At 34.2% G+C, this 16,694-nt stretch overlaps 2 protein-coding genes across 2 annotated transcripts in view; both read left to right on the top strand.

The window, feature by feature from the left end:
• LOC306859227 (coiled-coil domain-containing protein 171-like) overlaps positions 1 to 16,694 on the top strand; it is a 472,225-nt gene that overhangs the window by 95,315 nt on the left and 360,216 nt on the right. The gene's annotated exons all lie outside the window — the stretch shown is intronic.
• On the top strand, positions 56 to 14,954 carry LOC306859273 (endophilin-A1-like; the record flags this gene model as incomplete). The annotated part of the gene is made up of 9 exons (XM_079400234.1): positions 56 to 100; positions 7,503 to 7,571; positions 7,874 to 7,946; positions 8,082 to 8,225; positions 10,894 to 11,027; positions 11,105 to 11,263; positions 12,353 to 12,456; positions 12,922 to 13,046; positions 14,758 to 14,954. The coding sequence occupies 9 exons, from the start codon at positions 56 to 58 to the stop codon at positions 14,952 to 14,954; spliced, it is 1,050 nt and encodes a 349-aa protein (XP_079256360.1).

The following is a 16,694-nucleotide window of genomic DNA, read 5'->3' on the forward strand; positions in this document are numbered from 1 at the left end:
ACACCGATAAAACGGTCACTTAAAGCGGAACGGAGGGACCGGATAAAGCGCGGAAATGTCTGTGGCGGGGCTGAAAAAACAGTTTCACAAAGCGACGCAGGTAAGAGCGGAATCCGTCCGTTATTTCGCGGTGCTGATGCGTTTGATCCGCGCGAAAACAGCAGTCCGTTTGAAACCGATTCACAAAACGGGTTCGGTCCAGAAACCGGCGCTAAAGTCTGCGGTCAGCCGGTGAACGGGTTTGTTTATGAATGTATGAAAACAGCGCGAGACCTGTGGGGGGGACCAGACGCCGTCACGTGACCCCAGATATGAACGCGCGTTATGTAATCGGCCGCGCGCGATGGAGACAGATAGGGACAGATTTAACAGGTTTTGGTTTAATTCAGTTTCTGTATAAACGCAAACCTTACTGTCTTCTTGAATATTAAACGTTATAGTTTCCCCTATTGAATATTCACATGATTGTTGTACAGGGAAGTACATATTCCTAACAATTATATGTGTGTGTGTAGATATATGTGTCCCTGCAGCACAAAAGCTGATTCTTTTATGCCAAAAATCATTAGGATATTAAGATCATGTTCCATGAAGATATTTTGTACATTTCCTACCGTAAATATATCAACTTCATTTTTGATTAATATGCATTGCTAAGAACTTCATTTGAACAACTTTAAAGGAGATTTTCTCAATATTTAGATTTTTTTGCTCCCTCAGATTCCAGATTTTCTAATAGTTGTATCTCAGACAAATATTGTCCGATCATAACAAACCATACATCAATGGAGAGATGATTTATTAAACTTTCAGATGATGTATGAATCTCAATTTTGAAAAATTTACCCTTATGACTGGTTTTGTGCTCCAGGGTCACAAATATTTAACATGTTTTTAGAATTTAAGAAAAATTATTAAATTGATCAATTTTACATTTCTTAAAATTAACATTTTCAGAGCTTGGAATGAACATGCAATTTTTTTTGTATTGTTTTTTTTTTATTTTTATTAAAAAAATTGAAATCTAAAAAGAAATAGGCCTAAATGCTGTAATATTGCAATAAAAATTGCTTTATAAACTCATTTATGAGGAGATTCCTCTTAAAGCTTTGAGTACCCAGAAAAGCACTATATAAATGTAACAAATTATTATTTTTTTCAGAACTCTCTAGTAAATTTTACAGTTAATTATAAAGAAATGGCAAGTAACGCATTGAACTAAACGTGAAATTTTGAAGTAGAAAGACTGAAATATGTTTTTTCCTATAGCAAAACATAAGCTACAGTAATTTTACAGTGTAGAGAAAACAAGCATTTATGCCTTTATTGTATTATATTTTTGTATCAGTTCTGATTAATTTTCCAGCATTATCTGTATATGTATTATTTGTATATATGTATTTATCTGTGTGTGATGGTGCATGTGTCTAAAATAGCTTGGCTTGTGTGACATAAACACCTCCCGCCAACCGGAAATAGAAATCTGAATCAATACTCTGTCCTTACTGCGCACACACACACACACACATCGACATGAATCAATACTCAGGGAACAGCAACAATGTCCCATCCACTGTTTGTGCTCTGCTGGTTAGATCAGTCTTCACTGGTAATTAAAGTTGCAGTGATAATGCATTTTAAATTGATTTCAGCAGAAAAACAACAGAGGAATGAGCAGAGAGAACTGAAGGGAGTCCAGAATCACTTGTAATGCTGTGAGATCTGGACAGATTAGTGTGTGAAACTGGATGCTTGCACACATCACGTGTGTCTGGACACACACACACACACACACACACACACACTCTCTCTCTCACACACACACACTCTCTCTCTCTCACACACACACAGCCTCAAACAGAGAGAAAATTAAATCTCTGCTCTCTCTCTCTCTGTGTGTGTGTGTGTGTGTGTGTGTGTGTGTGTGATTTCATGTTTGATTAAGACAAGATGACGTTGTGTTAATGAACATTTTATCGACATTATAGGAAGATTATAGTAAATTATATTTCAATAATTAATACATTTATTGTAATATTTATAATATTTTAATAGTTTACAACAATGAAATGTATTCATACCTAATTTAATTTATTATTAATTTATTTTATTCATATAAATACATTAAACCTATTAGGACAAATAAAATAACTGAGGTATTTAAGTAATGTGTTTAAAATAGTTGTCTTTACAGTACATAGTGTTTACAAGACGAAATTATGTCACAAAAAATGTGTTGATGAACATTAAATCATATGTTAATTATTCAAATTATTGATATTAATTCATTATTCATTTAATTTGTAGAAATGCTAATAGGACAACTAAAACAGATCCATATTCAACTTTAGGAGGACCAATATTAATTTAAATAAAAGTATATGATTTAGGGATGCACAATATTATCGGACTGATACCGGAACCGGCCGATAATGGCTTTAAATGTAAATATCAGCATCGGTCCGATATGAGAATTATGCCGATATGTCTTGCCGATAAGAGGAGTACATTAACTCACATGTACTCAGGGTGTGATTAGATAAGGTCAGTAGTGTGGCTCATTCTTGAAGCAAAGTTTTTGTCTGAATGATGATTAGATTCACTGATTTGATCGCTGCATTTAATCTGTGAAAGCATGTAGAGACTGAAGCGATCGGTGTGTGATAGAGTAAACAGTAATAGCCTCCCCCGGGTCCTAACGCCCGCTCAGTAAGGAGGTTTAATCTGTCAAACATGACACTTTTAAATTAAATAATTTTAAATATACTGATTTATTCATTAATGTGTAGTATGGTTTATTTTTTAAACAAATGAGCTCTTAAAGATTTTCAGGATGTTTACAACTCTTTTGTTTTAGATCATCTACAAACGTTAAATCTTAAAATAAAATGTTGTGGTTAACTGCATCTTTCTGGGGAAAATGCAGCGATTGATATATAGTTTATTTATAGTTATTTTCAAAGCTGACAAAAAACCTTCATTATTTTTATTTAATTCTAATAAATAAGTTCTTGTTAAAAACTAACCAAAATTAAGAATATGTTGCTTATAATGTCTGCACAGGAGAGTGTTGTTTCCAAACAAAAGGAAATATATCGGTATCGGCCAATATTTGTTGAAACATATCGGCATATTGGATATCGGCAAAAATCCAATATCGTGCATCCCTAATACGATTAATATGTTTTAGTCTAATTATTAAGTTTATTGATAATGATACTATACTATTATATGATACTATTTTAAGAAATATTGAGATATCGATATCTAAATTATGAATGTAAAAGTGTTTAATTTGAAAAATATGCTGTTTTATGAAGCATTGAGATATCAATATCTAGTTAGTGAATTTTTAAATATTGATATTGTGAATGTTATTTGCCATTTCTTTATAACTGTAAAATTGACTTTCAATTTGTACAATTTGTTAAAATAACTATATATATATATATATATATGAAAACAGAATCCCAAATATGAAATAAGTTTTCTGGACTCCTTGTTAATGGTTAAATTACATTTTATTAATCAAAAAGCATGTTTAATGAACTAATATCATGAAACTTAAACAAATTAACATCAATTTATTAAAAGTTTAACAAAAATTACATGTTTAGGGCCCTATGAAATGTTTAATGTTTTATTGTTACCAAATTCTGTTTTATCATGATTATTTGAAAGCATAAAAACAAGTTTCATTTATTCTTACAATAGCCTTATGATTTTTTCCCTCAGAAATTCTGTTTTTAGGTTTTACATTTTTAAGGCATAAAACATTCATTTAATTTTAAGTATTGAAAATTAAACTTTTTTTTTTTTTTTTTTTAACAATTAAAACAGAAAAATATTGTATGATTATTCCTTAAAAATAAGGTTTTAATAATTTTAGTAGTAGTAGTAGTAGCAGCCTTTTACATACATTCTACTGAACAATAGTAATATATTTCGGGGCGCCCCCCTAATATAATGGCTGTATTAAACTTTTCAAAATACAATAATACACAATATGCTGAAATTGTGATAGTTAACATATTCATAAACATCTGAGAAGTGTGTTAAAATACGACAAACTCCATATGAAAACAGCATCTGAGAGGAGAGCAGAGAGATGAATAATTCATGCTCAGACTAAACCTGCCGCACTGAACCACACATCTTTAATTTATACTGGACACACACACACTCTATTCTACATGATCTGTACATGAGAGAGGGAGAGAGGGATAGAGAGAGAGAGAGAGAGAGGTGTAGTCATGTGTACATTAGACTCCTGCAGAAACACTAAAGACTAAAGAAATTTCACCCAAAAATCATAATTTACTCCTGATGTCATTCAAACCTGTTCTGTGGAACATAAAAGATGTTATGAATAATGTTCAACAACGTAAACACACACACACGCACACACACACTTACTGAAAACATTATAACTGAAGCAGTTATGTTCATTTTAAAGGGTCATATGATGCGATTTCAAGTTTTCCTTTCTCTTTGGAGTGTTACAAGCTGTTAGTTTTCAATGCTGGCTGCACAAAGGCTGTTTCTATAAAGTGGGGCAATTCCAACTTTGCAAGGACAGTCTGACGCTTCTGACTCTCAGCCTGTAAGTATGTTTCTGCTACTGATGATTCAAACGTGAGTTTTGAGCGGTGTAGAGTAGTGCCTGTTGTTTGTCGTTTCTCCGATCACAAACGCAGACATGGTAATGTAAATAGACAGTATATGTCGTTACAATCAGTAATTATGTCCCCACTGGATGCAACGAATGCCTCGTTTATAATGGGTTTTATTGTTTTAGTCTCGTCGGCGTTAGGAAATGCCATCACACTATGGTGAGGGGCGTAACATTTCCGTCTCAAGCTTGAGGTATTCGGCCAATCACAACGCACTGGACAACTGGCCAATCAGAGCACGCCTCACTTCTCAGAACGATGTGCTTTGTAAAAATCGATGCGTTTCAGAAAGGTGTAGCAGAAAGGTGTAGCATCGAGGAGAAACAATAATGTACAGTATGTGGAAAATAATGTTTTTTTTTTTACTTTAAACCACATAAACACATTGCATTACACCAAATACACAAAATATTGTTCTTTTTAGCAACATCATATGACCCCTTTAAAAACTGTTTATAACATATCACTACACAAGAACGCTTGGAGTGTCTGCGGTTTACATTAGACACCAAACGCTATTATGAAGTTATGTTTATTTCTATTTAATTGAATTTATTTCAGTTAGTTGCCAAGATAACATTTCTAATTTGTTTTTTAAGTTTGAGCTTTTTGACTTTTCTTTTATGCCAAAAATCATGAGGATATTAAGTAAAGATCATGTTTCATGAAGATATTTTGTAAATTTCCTACCGTAAATATATCAAAACTTAATTTTTGATTAGTAATATGCATTGCTAAGAACTTCATTTGAACAACAAAAATTGCCCAATTCTGTGACATTCAGCATTTTACTGTAAATTGCCTTTATATGACTGGATTCATAAATGTCCAGTTATGAACACAGATCATGTGCTGACACAGACAGACAGATGGGGGTTATACGTCTCTATTTTCTGTCTAATGGTATCATCAGGTCACTGTTGCTATGGAAACTGGCTCTTGTGCATCACTTGGACAATCCTCTCATGATATTCAGAGCCTGGAATAAACAAGAGCTTCCTCCACTTCATATACACACATACTGAATGATTAATCTCAGCAGAACGACTGCAAACCCTACACAACACTGTTTATGAATAACTATATGAATAACTAGTGTCTTTGAGCAGGTTTGATCACATTTATCTTGTGAGCAGTGAAGTCACACTCTCTGCGGCTCTTCTGGAGATCTTTACTGGTTCTCTTGAGAAAAATAAGTAAACAGCCTATAATTACAAGTGAAGCATCTGCAGTTTACAGTCATCACAATCATCCAATCCTCAACCCACACACTGCAGAAACTGCTCTTACTCAGTATTTGTGACTTGCTTTCCAGTATAAATGTCTAAAGATTCTTATTACATTTTTATATATATATATATATATATATATATGTCTACACACACATATACAGTCGTGGTCAGAATTATTGGCACCCTTGGTAAATATGATCAAAGAAGGCTGTGAAAATAAATCTGCCTTGTTAATCCTTTTGATCTTTTATTTAAAAAAATCACAAAAATCTAACCTTTCATTGGAGAATAAGAATTTAAAATTGGGTGTAATATCATTATGAAATAAATGTTTTTGTCTAATACACATTGGCCACAATTAACAACACCTTTTATTCAATATTTTTTGAAATCTCCATTTGCCAGTTTAACAGCTCTAAATGTTCTCCTATAATGCCTGATGAGGTTAGAGAGCACCTGACAAGAGATCAGAGACCATTCCTTCATCCAGAATCACTCCAGATCCTTCAGATTCACAGCTCCATGACGGTGCTTCTTCTCTTCAGTTCACCTCACTCATTTTCTACAGGTCAGGTTCAGGTCAGAGGACTGGAATGGGCAGCAGAAGCTTGGTTTTGTGCTCAGTGACCCATTTTTGTGTTGTGTCTGATAACTGAATATGCTGGAGATTGTTTTTGGATGAGCTAGGAGAATTTTTCTTGAAACCCTCCCAAACAACATGTGGTGATGTAGGGGCTGTTTGACAGTTTTTTTTTTTTTTTTTTTTTTAAGGTTTTCTGACCCAGAGACTCAACTATTTTCTGCAATTCTCCAGCTGTGATCCTTGAAGAGTCTTTAGCCACTCAAACTCTCCTTCTCACCGTGCATTAGGACGATATAGACACACGTCCTCTTCCAGGCAGATTCATAACATTTCCTGTTGATTGGAAATTATTGCCCTGATGGTGGAAATGGGAATTTTCACTGCTGTAGCTCTTTTCTTAAAGCCACTTCACTAATTTGTGAAGCTCAATTATCTTTTGCTGCACATCAGAAATATATTCTTTGGTTTTTCTCATTGTGATGGATGATTAAAGGAATTTGGGCTTTGTTTTCCCTCCTATTTATATTTCTGTGAAACAGGAAGCCATGGCTGGATAATTTCATGTTCATAATCACCCTGGAGTGCTCAAAATTGTGAATATGAATGGGAATATACTTCAGAGATATTTTACTCATAAGAATTTCTATGGGTACCAATAATTGTGTCCAACGTGTATCTGAGAAAAACAATTCAAAATGAATCCGTCTAAGGGATCAGAAAAAAATCTTGTTTTTCCTTTAAATTCAGTTTGTTTTTCTGACCTCATAGGTACTCTTTTTATTGTTTTAATCATAAACTTAAAAAAAAAAAAAAAGTTCTGAAAACAAGAGTTAATATCTTACATCATTTTGCTTCTCCAGTAAATGCATCTTAATTTAATATTTTTTAGATATTTGTACTGGAAAACAAGAATCCTGAGGAAGGACAGCATTTTATGGAGTATATTCACAGCAGTGAGATTGTGATTGTGTGTTTTGTATAATTGTAATAATTTGTGTGTTTTCTCACCTGTAGAAAGTCAGTGAGAAGGTCGGAGGAGCTGAAGGCACCAAACTGGACGATGATTTCAAAGAAATGGAAAAAGTACGATCACAAACACACACACACACACACAAGCATATACATTGCATGATATTTACTGGAGAAGGAAAAATATATTAACATTTTGCTTCTCCAGTAAATGTATCTTGATTTGAGAATGTTTAGATATTTGTACAGGAAAACAAGACAACAAAATGATGGGGAAGAACATCATTTTTTTTTACTGTGTTTCCTTATGAGTATATTTTATGTGTATCATTCTTGATAAAAGTTCATTTTAATCACTATAGACGATCCCAAACCTTAAAACACGGGTGTGTGAACTTGTGTGTATTTGTGTGCAGAAAGTGGACATTACGAGCAGAGCGGTGCTCGACATCATGACCAAAACCACAGAATACCTGCAGCCAAACCCAGGTGACTGTGTGTGTGTTGTGTGTGTGTGTGAGAGAGAGAGAGAGTGTGTGTGTGTGTGTGTGTGTGTGTGTGTTTGAGTCTGTGTGTGTGTTTGGATCAGCAGCTCTTCTGATTGTGTGTTTGTGTGTGTTTCAGCGTCCAGGGCTCGTCTAAGCATGATCAACACCATGTCTAAGATCCGGGGTCAGGATAAGGGTCCAGGTTACCCTCAGGCTGAGACGGTGCTGGGAGACGCCATGCAGAAGTTTGGCCGTGAGCTCGGAGAAGAGTCCTGCTTTGGTAACACACACACACACACACACACACACAGTTTATTAATTCCTGTACAAATAAAAGCACTCAATCATTCACCATTCTTGTGCCTGTTTTGCAGTTAATTTCCAAATTTTTCACTCCTAATTTTACATTTTCTTCTATATTGGTATTTTTTGCACTGCATCAGCAATAAAAATAAATTAAAAATAAAAATAAATTAATAATTTTATTTAACAAGAATTAAGGTTAAATTAAACTGATCAGATATGACAGTAAATATATTTATAAGGTTACTAAAGATTTCAGTTTCAAATAAATGCTGTTCATTTAAGCTTCATTAAGTCTGTGAATCCTGAAACATAAAATGTATCATGGTTTCCACAAAAATATTTTCAACATTGATAATAATCAGAAATGTTTCTTGAGCAGCAAATCAGTATATTATAATGATTTCTGAAGATCATGTTACACTGAAGACTGGAGTAATGATGCTGAAAATACAGCTTTTATCACAGATATTATACAGTTTAACAGATATTCATATAGAAAACAGTTATTTTAAATTAAAATAATATTTCATCATAATATATATATATATATATATATGTGTATGTATATATACATACATACAGACACACACACACACTATATATATATATATATACATACACATAACAAAAATAAAACAAGTGGATAGTGTTAGTGGCCTTTTTTAAAAGAAAACAAGCAGTTAGAAAGCGAATATAGAGTGCAAGTGTTATAGGGTCAAGTCAACAAATAGATAAAATAGAATTAGAATAGAGCGTGCTAGAGTTAGAGGGTCAAATAAAGATGAAAGAGATGTGTTTTTAGTCGATTCTTGAAGATGGCTAAGGACTGGTGGGATTGAGTTGGGCAGGTCATTCCACCAGGAGGAAACATAAAAGTCAGTGAAAGTGATTTTGTGCCTCTTTGGGATGAACAGTAAAGCACCGTTCACTTGCAGAGCGCAAGCTTCAAGAGGTACAGAAGTCTGAAGTAATGAATTTAGGTAAAGGGGAGCAGAGCCAGTGGTGGTTCTGTAGGCAAACATTAATGCCTTGAATTTAATGCGAGCAGCTACTGGTAGCCAGTGCAAACTGATGAACTGAGATGTGATGTGCATTCTTTTTGGCTCAAAAATTAATCTGGATTAATTGTAAAGGTTTGATAGAACTGGCTGGAGGACCTGCCAAGAGAGCATTGCAATAGTCAATAGGCCTAATCTTCTTTATATTGTATAATGCAAATCTGCAGGACCGGGCAGTTTTAGCAATGTGGTCTGAGAAATTCAGCTTATCATCAATCACAACTCCAAGGTTTCTGGCTGTTTTTGAAGGAGTTATGGTAGATGAGCCTAACTGGATGGTGAAATTGTGATGAAACGATGAGTTAGATGGAACCACAAGCAGTTCTGTCTTTGCTAGGTTGAGTTGAATGTGATGGTCCTTCATCCAGCAAGAAATGTCTGTTAGACAAGCTGAGATGCGAGCAGCTATCGTCGGATCATCAGGATGGAATAAGAGGTAGAGTTGAGTGTCATCAGCATAGCAGTGATATGAAAAGCCATGTTTCTGAATGACAGAACCTAGTGATGCCATGTAGATAGAAAAGAGAAGTGGTCCAAGAACTGAGCCCTGAGGCACCCCATTAGCTAGATGTTGCAACTTGGACATCTCACCTCTCCAAGATACCTTGAAAGACCTATATGAGAGGTAAGACTCAAACCACTGGAGTGCGGTTCCTGAGATGCCCTTTCTCAATAGGGTTGACAGGAGGATCTGGTGGTTAAACGTGTCAAAAGGAGCGGACAAATCCAGCAAGATAAGTATTGAATATTTGGAATCCGCTCTTGCCAGTCTTAGGGCTTCAACAACTGAGAGCAAGGCAGTCTTGGTTGAATGTTCACTTCTGAAACCTGACTGGTTGCTGTCTAGGAGGTTGTTCTGTGTGAGAAAGGCAAAGACTTAACATAACTTTTTCACGTTTTCATTGCAATAAAAGGAAGAAGGGAAATCGATCTGTAGTTCTCTTAAAGAGTTGGGGTAAGAGTGGGCTTCTCAAGTAGTGGGGTTATACGAGCCTGTTTAAATGCTGAGGGGAAACCACCTGTGAGATATTTTTACTATATTCTGATTAAATAAATGCAGCGTTGGTGAGCAAAAGAGTCGTGAAGCATTATTGTGTAACATGTAATTTTAAGTGAAAAGTGAAAGTGACGTGACATATGGCCAAGTATGGTGACCCATACTCGGAATTCGTGCTCTGCATTTATCCCATCCAAAGTGCACACACACACACAGCAGTGAACACACACACACCCTGAACACACACCCGGAGCAGTGGGCAGCCATTTATGTTGCGGCGCCCGGGGAGCAGTTGGGGGTTCGGTGTCTTGCTCAAGGGCACCTCAGTCGTGGTATTGAGGGTGGAGAGAGCGCTGGACATTCACTCCCCCCACCTACAATCCCTGCCGGCCCGAGACTCGAACCCGCAACCTTTGGATTACAAGTCCGAATCTCTAACCATTAGGCCACGACTTCCCCAAAACTATCTGACATCATTTTAGATAATGATAGCAAAATTTAAATCAGGTTAAAATTTGGAAAACTTGTGTTAGTTTTCTTTTTTTTTTTAGAATATTATCAGTCTGTTGTTCATCTGTATGTCTCAGGTCTGGCTCTACTGGACGCCGGTGAATCCATGCGTGAGCTCGGTGAGGTGAAAGATGCTTTAGATATAAATGTCAAACAGAACTTCATAGACCCGCTGCAGAACCTGCATGACAAAGATCTCAAAGAAATTCAGGTGAGTTTGACTGGTGTTACTGTGAGAGAGCTGAATGCTGATAGACAGACGTGTAAATGTGTGTGTTCCTCCCGCAGCACCATCTGAAGAAGATGGAAGGCCGCCGTCTGGACTTTGATTATAAGAAGAAGCGTCAGGGGAAAGTGACGGAAGATGAGCTCAAACAAGCACTGGAGAAATTCGACGAGTCTAAAGAGATAGCAGAGCAGAGCATGTTTAACCTGCTGGAGAACGACGTACGGTGTTGTACTAACTAACATTCGTCCTAGTAGTGCAGTGTCGAACAGAGCACATGTACAATGCTGTATCCCACAATGCAAAGCTCAGAAATCTTTAAAATACATATTGTTTTTTTGCATTTTCAATCCAAATTACAGATCTAAATCTTATTTGTCACTCTGGAAATGGAAGTTGAGCCCATTGCATTGTGGGATATAGTATCTCAGTGTGCACTGCACATTTTGGCAAATGTAAGCCATATAAGAGTCCATTCGCATATTGTGCATGGTATAAAATACTATACTATACAGTTCGGAAACCAGTCTTATTTTAGTATCCTAGATTTACTATTACAGTTTTTAATTGCAAGTTTTTATTTTTATATTTTTAATTTTAACAAAAACTAATAAAAACAACAAACAAAAATTTGAAAACATTTTTACTATTACAAAAGTTAAAAAAATTGGTATGTTTGTTGTTTTTATGAGTTTTTTCATCTTTATATTGTTTGTATTCATTTTTAATTCAGTTTTAGTTACCTTAGTACATCAAATTAAACTAAATAAAAATTATAAATGTTGTCTTGACAAACTGAAATGTTTCATCTTGTTTTTTAATATTTTAGTTAATTTTAGTTATTTTATTTCATGTAACAAAGATTTTTTTTTTTTGGTTTTATTTTTAGTTGATAATAACCTATCAGAAACTAGTGTGTACTGTTTATATTTTAAATAGAATGTGAAATTGTGTTACATCAGGGTTTGACAGACTGGGGTCTGTGATTAAAACATAAAAATGTAGTAGTAAAATGAATAAATAATTTTTAAAGGAAAAAATAGAAATAAATGAACTAAATCTGAACTAAAAATGAACAAAATCATAATATATAAAAATAAATAATATTAAAATAGAACCTTTCAAATAATACACTTACTGCAAAATATGAAGTATTTGTGCTGCATGTCTCGAGTAGCTGACATCAGAGAACCGTCAGCATGCAAATGTCATTAAATTATTATAAGTTGTTCAGCTGACAAAAAAACATTTGTGAATCCCTTTGTTTCAGTATATAGTACATTAGCATGTGTGTGTGTGTGTGTTTGTAGATCGAGCAGGTGAGTCAGCTGGCGGCTCTGGTTCAGGCTCAGGTGGAGTATCATCAGCAGGCTGCTGAGATCCTGCAGCAGCTCTCCAGCAAGGTAGAAGACAGGTCAGATGCTGCAAACTCCCATCATGCACCTGGGTTCTTCACATGACACACACACACACACAGTACATCCACTTGTATAGACATTAATTCACTAGTGCTGTCAAACGATTAATCGCGATTAATCGCATCCAAAATAGAAGTTGTTGTATACATAATGTGTGTACTGTGTATATTTATTATGTATATATAAATACACACACATGCATGTATATATTGAAGAAAAATATGTTATATTTTATAATATAACATATTTATAATATAAAAATATATTAAGTTTATTTAAATGTTTATCAGATTTAGAAGAAACATGTTTCTAAAATAAAATAAAATAGTCTTTAAAGAAATAATTACATGCTAATAAATACTGAAGTATATTTTTAAATTTTACAGTGGAGCTTAATGAGATTCTATTCTTGAATAATTATAAATATGTGCTGTTGATTAAAATGTATGTGTGTGTTACAGGATAAAGGACATGTCCAACAAACCCCGGAAGGAGTTCTTTCCCAAACCCCGCATGGAGCTTCAACTGCCCAGTGAGAATTACAACGGAGGAATAAACTCTGCAAAATCACCTGCACGCTCACCAGGTACAAACACACACACAAGTACAAAAAAACCCCACTGACATACAGACTAATGCGACTAAAGCAGAAAAACACGCACAAACATATGTATTCAGTTCATATTTCACCCCAAAAGATTCAAAGTTACATTTTACAAGGAAATAGTATTTCAGTTCTTCAAGTTTAACATCTTCAAGTTTAATTTAATGTTGCTTGCTATTTCTTTGTAATTATTTGTGAAATTTACTAGCAATGTCTGAGTGAAAATAGTTTCAAAGTAAATCCTACAGCATTTTTTTTCAATGTACAACTATAACGATAACAGCACAGAATAACAATATTGTTAGAATCACTTTCAGAGCAATGTCCAGAACAGAAATCTGAAGTCAGGTTCAAAATTCTTGTTCGATTTTGTTGACATATTAGAGTTCAAGGTTTTTCCAGAGGGCATTTTGGATTTCTCTTTTAATCACCCCATAAACCAGAAAATACTGTCAACAGATAGAAAACAAATACATTTTACTGATTTTACATTAATGAATAAAATGTTGTATAAATCAGTGCGAATTAAATATGAACAAACCCCTCAGTAAAAACCTTCAGAATATAGAGAGGAATAAAACTGTAAGTTTTGGTGTATGAAAGTAATGCTGAAGTGGAGAAACAAACTCAGAACCTTTAAATATATGCATTTTTGCCATGTTTTTAAGAAATAAAATGTTATATAAATCAGTGCGAATGAAATATGAACAAACCCCTCAGTAAAAACCTTCAGAATATAGAGAGGAATAAAACTGTAAGTTTTGGTGTATGAAAGTAATGCTGAAGTGGAGAAACAAACTCAGAACCTTTAAATATATGCATTTTTGCCATGTTTTTAAGAAATAAAATGTTATATAAATCAGTGCGAATGAAATATGAACAAACCCCTCAGTAAAAACCTTCAGAATATAGAGAGGAATAAAACTGCTAAGTTTGGTGTTTGTAAGTGGGGCTGAAGTGGAGAAAAAACTCTTTAAAGATATGAACTAGAATTGAAAACTACAGATGAAAATAGATAAAGTGCAATAAAGTAAACACTTAGATGTGTTTTTCGGATTTGTTCTTTATGCCAGTCTGAAACAATACTTAATGAAATGCCAAACAGCCCAAAATCTCAAAACTGACCAGTGTTTTACGATTCTGTATTTTGTTTGGCTTTTATTTGATTGTTTTTATACTAAGTATTTTGACTTTGTTCTTTGCAGATGTGCATTCTTTAAAATGTTTTAGTTAAGTGTTCTCACTAACATAACTTTGATTTTGTTGAAACTAGTGCTGTCAAACGATTAATCGCATCCAAATAAAAGTTTTTATTTACATAATATATGCGTGTATACTGTGTATATTTATTATGTGTATAGAAATACAAACACATGCGTGTATATATTTAAGAAAAAATATCTTGTTAAATATTAAATATATTTATATATAAGAATATAAATGTATAAATATTTTCAAAATATATAGGTACTGTATGTGTGTGTATTTATATATACATAATAAATATACACAGTACACATACATATGGTATGTAAACAATTTTTTATTTTTTTATTTTTTTGGATGCGATTAATCGCGATTAATCATTTGCCAGCACTAGTTTAAATATAGTTTCTGTTAATGGTAATAACTTTACCATTAACAAATTCCACGAACTACTTTTTAAAGAGCTTTCGTTCTGTCTCTTGCTCAGCTCCGCTGGATCATCCGTGTTGTCGCGCGCTGTATGACTTCGAGCCGGAGAACGAGGGCGAGCTCGGCTTCAAGGAGGGGGACATCATCACTCTGACCAATCAGATCGACGACAACTGGTACGAGGGCATGATCCACGGCCAATCAGGGTTCTTCCCCGTCAACTACGTGGACATCCTAGTGCCTCTGCCTCACTAGGCTCCGCCCACCCCTGCTGTTGCCTAGCAACCCGGCAGCCGCCTTTATTGTGCATCTGTGCTACAGCTTCACTTCCTGTTCCTGTCGATCAGTGACTCTGAGGATTATGATGATGTTGAGGAGGATTATAGACCTAACGGAGTCCCATCTGAGTGGAGAAACAGTTCAAGTGCTCAGTGTGAGTGTGTGCGCTCCTGGACTTGTGGTTTACGGCGAATCATATTGTTTTCCTCGTGTTTCAGATTATTTATTTGTACTTTGCCTTGATTGACGTAAGGGAACTAGCGCTTCACTCTTCTGATAAACCTCACTTAGTCCAGCTCTATCCCAGCATGCTTATAGGAAAGTTCTGGATCTCCAGATGTGTGTTTGATTGCGTCGCTGCTCTCTGTTTGTCGAACACGTAAAATCTTTTTCTCCTAGCTAAGCAGCAAATTACAAGATGTTGTTCCGATTGGTTAATTTTATTGCTTGCTGATGAATTTAGGCTTTGGCTCAGAACAGAAATGTTGCTCCTGCACTGCAAAAGTGATGTTTTCTCAGTGTTTTTGTCTTGTTTCCAGTACAAGTATCTAAATATTCTTAAATCAAGATACATAAATTACTTAAAATATACTTAAAGTCTTGTTTTCTGAAAAAATAATCAAAATGAAGTGAGTTTATGTTTAAAGCAATAAAATAAATATCTGACAATGGAATCTAAAAAAAAAGCACATTGAATAAAGTTTATTTCTCTGACCCCAATGACAGATATTTTTTCTTTTTTTAAGCAAAATCTAAGCATTTTTTTCATTAAATAAGACCATGTTTTAAGACATTTTGTTTCTAAATGCATAGCAAATATAATATTATATATTTACTATATATATATATATATATATATATATATATATATATATATATATATATATATATATATATATATATATATATATATATATATATATAGTAAATATATCTTCATTTAAGATTTTTATTTTTAAATGTATAATGGAAAACAAGACAAAAATAGGGTAACACTTTAGAATTAGTTAACTGTGGTTAACTAACATTAACTAACAATGAGCATTATATTTTTTACAGTCTCTATTAATATTTGTTTATAAAACTGTTCCTTGTTAGTTCATGTTGGCTCAGGTTCATTAAATAATATTAACAGATGCATTTTTGTATTAGTAAATGTTTAAATTATCATGACCTAAGATTAATAAGTGCTTAAATTATTTTTCATTGTTAGTTCATGTTAACACATGGAATATTGTAGTGTTACCTAAAATACTAAGAAAGAAAATAATTTTTGCTTTAGGAAGCTTTCTCTTTGTTTGCTTGTTTAAGAACTACAATATTGTTCATAATTTCCAGTGAAATATGAAAATGCAATAAGGATATTGAACATAGAGCACACACATGTTGACGTATTTTGGAACATGGTAGCTGGTTTGTTATCGGTCCAAAGTGGTCAACCAGCCCTAAAACCCGCTTAACCAAGATGGTCAACCAGATCAACTAAAAGTCCAACTGATAAATCATCTAAACAAGCGAATGCCCCGCAATGTGCAGCCATCATAAGCTAGTTAAACAGGGTTCTACTTTCTCAGCTTGATGGTAGATGTTTTCTAAAGCAGCATACAAAGTCTTATTTTTTAAATATGTGGTATTTCCACAAATGCCAAGATTGTGTTACCGGAGTGCGCTGGTTATTGTGTGTGTGATCGTATCCACATAGAATATAATGCTAGT

The sequence above is a fragment of the Barbus barbus genome, assembly GCF_936440315.1.
Source record: "Barbus barbus genome assembly, chromosome: 40".
In the NCBI taxonomy this organism is placed as follows: Eukaryota; Metazoa; Chordata; class Actinopteri; order Cypriniformes; family Cyprinidae; genus Barbus; species Barbus barbus.